The sequence below is a fragment of the Corvus brachyrhynchos genome, unplaced genomic scaffold (assembly GCF_000691975.1).
Source record: "Corvus brachyrhynchos isolate BGI_N302 unplaced genomic scaffold, ASM69197v1 scaffold1428, whole genome shotgun sequence".
Taxonomy (NCBI): Eukaryota; Metazoa; Chordata; class Aves; order Passeriformes; family Corvidae; genus Corvus; species Corvus brachyrhynchos.
In genome coordinates, this window is record NW_008239341.1 from 7069 (window position 1) to 8868 (window position 1800).

General features: G+C 65.6%; 1 protein-coding gene across 1 annotated transcript; it reads left to right on the forward strand.

Annotated features, from left to right (window-relative positions):
* Positions 1 to 39: 39 nt before the first annotated feature.
* On the forward strand, positions 40 to 1614 carry LOC108448405 (chromodomain-helicase-DNA-binding protein 8-like). The gene is made up of 2 exons (XM_017741173.1): positions 40 to 436; positions 1216 to 1614. The coding sequence occupies exons 1-2, from the start codon at positions 314 to 316 to the stop codon at positions 1597 to 1599; spliced, it is 507 nt and encodes a 168-aa protein (XP_017596662.1). The 5' UTR covers positions 40 to 313; the 3' UTR covers positions 1600 to 1614.
* The last annotated feature ends 186 nt before the right edge of the window (positions 1615 to 1800 follow it).

The window sequence follows — 1800 nt, forward strand, 5'->3', positions numbered from 1 at the left end:
CCTGTGACACCTGGGCACACCTGTATGGTATCACTGACACACCTGGGCACACCTGGGCACACCTGGGCACACCTGGGCACACCTGTACAGTATCACTGACACACCTGCGCACACCTGTAACACACCTGGGTACACCTGTACGGTATCACTGACACACCTGGGCACACCTGTAACACACCTGGGCACACCTGGGCACACCTGTAACACACCCGGGCACACCTGGGCACACCTGCCCTCACCTGCGCTCACCTGCCCGCAGGGCCGGCTGATCCCCGGCGCCTACAAGTTCGACGCGCTCATCACCACGTTCGAGATGATCCTGTCCGACTGCCCCGAGCTGCGCGAGATCGAGTGGCGCTGCGTGGTCATCGACGAGGCGCACCGGCTCAAGAACCGCCACTGCAAGCTGCTGGACAGCCTCAAGCACATGGACCTGGTCAGCGCCGCGCGCCCGCGGGGGGCCGGGGCCGTCCGCAGGGGCTGGGGGTCATCCTGGGCTCCAGGGGAGCTCACGTGGGTGCACCTGAGCTCACCTGGGTGCACCTGGAAAAGTTTGGGAGAGGCTTGGGGTCATTCCAAGGTCTGAGGAAGAGTTTTGGGGGCACCTGGAGGTCATTGGGAGAGGTTTGGGGTCCAGGGCGTGGACCTGGAGCTCACCTGGGCGCACCTGGAGCTCACCTGGGTGCACCTGGAAAAGTTTGGGAGAGGCTTGGGGTCATTCCAAGGTCCGAGGGAGGGTTCTGGGGGCACCTGGAGGTGATTGGGGTTGTCCTGGGGTTGTTTTGGAGGTCACCTGGGCACACCTGGAGCTCACCTGGACACATCTGGAGCTCACCTGGGTGCACCTGGGCGCACCTGGAGCTCACCTGGGCGCACCTGGAAAAGTTTGGGAGAGGCTTGGGGTCATTCCAAGGTCTGAGGGAGGGTTCTGGGGGCACCTAGAGGTGATTGGGAGAGGTTTGGGGTCCAGGGCATGGACCTGGAGCTCACCTGGGCACACCTGGGCACACCTGGGCACACCTGGGCACACCTGGGCTCACCTGGAGCTCACCTGGGCACACCTGGGCTCACCTGGTCTCATGCAGGGGATGCTCCTGATGACTCTTGGTCACCCCTGGGAGGTCTCAGGTGACCTCTCGGAGGTCCGCGGCCGTTTTTGGCGTCCCCAGGTGTGCTCACCTGCGCTCACCTGCGCTCACCTGCGCTCACCTGCAGGAGCACAAGGTGCTGCTGACGGGGACGCCGCTGCAGAACACGGTGGAGGAGCTCTTCAGCCTCCTGCACTTCCTGGAGCCCGCCCAGTTCCCCTCCGAGGCCGAGTTCCTCAAGGACTTCGGGGACCTCAAAACCGAGGAGCAGGTGAGGGGGGACACCTGGGCACACCTGGGCACACCTGGGCACACCTTTGGGGTCTTTTGGGGTCACCTGGGCACACCTGGGCGCATCTGGGGTCACCTGGGCATGGGAGGGACCACTTGGGGCCACCTGGGCACACCTGGGCACAAAGGGGCTCACCCGGGGTCACCTGGGGTCACCTGGGCATGGGAGGGGCCAGCTGGGCACCCCTGGGGTCACCTGGGCACGGGAGGGACCACCTGAGCACACCTGGGCACACCTGGGCACACCTGGGGTCACCTGGGCATGGGAGAGCTCACCTGGGAACCCCTGGGCAACCCTGGGCACACCTGGGGCCACCTGAGGGGGGGAGGGCACCCCTGGGGTCACCTGGGCACCCCTGGGATCAGCTGGGCATGGGAGGGACCACCTGGGCACACCTGGGCACACCTGGGGTCACCTGGG

What these genes read in the sequence shown, in the direction of transcription:
- LOC108448405 (XM_017741173.1), top strand. Translation starts at nt 314, where the DNA reads ATGATCCTGTCCGACTGCCCCGAGCTGCGCGAGATCGAGTGGCGCTGC. An exon ending in GCCTCAAGCACATGGACCTG is followed by an intron (nt 437 to 1,215) that starts GTCAGCGCCGCG and finishes GCTCACCTGCAG; the next exon opens with GAGCACAAGGTGCTGCTGAC.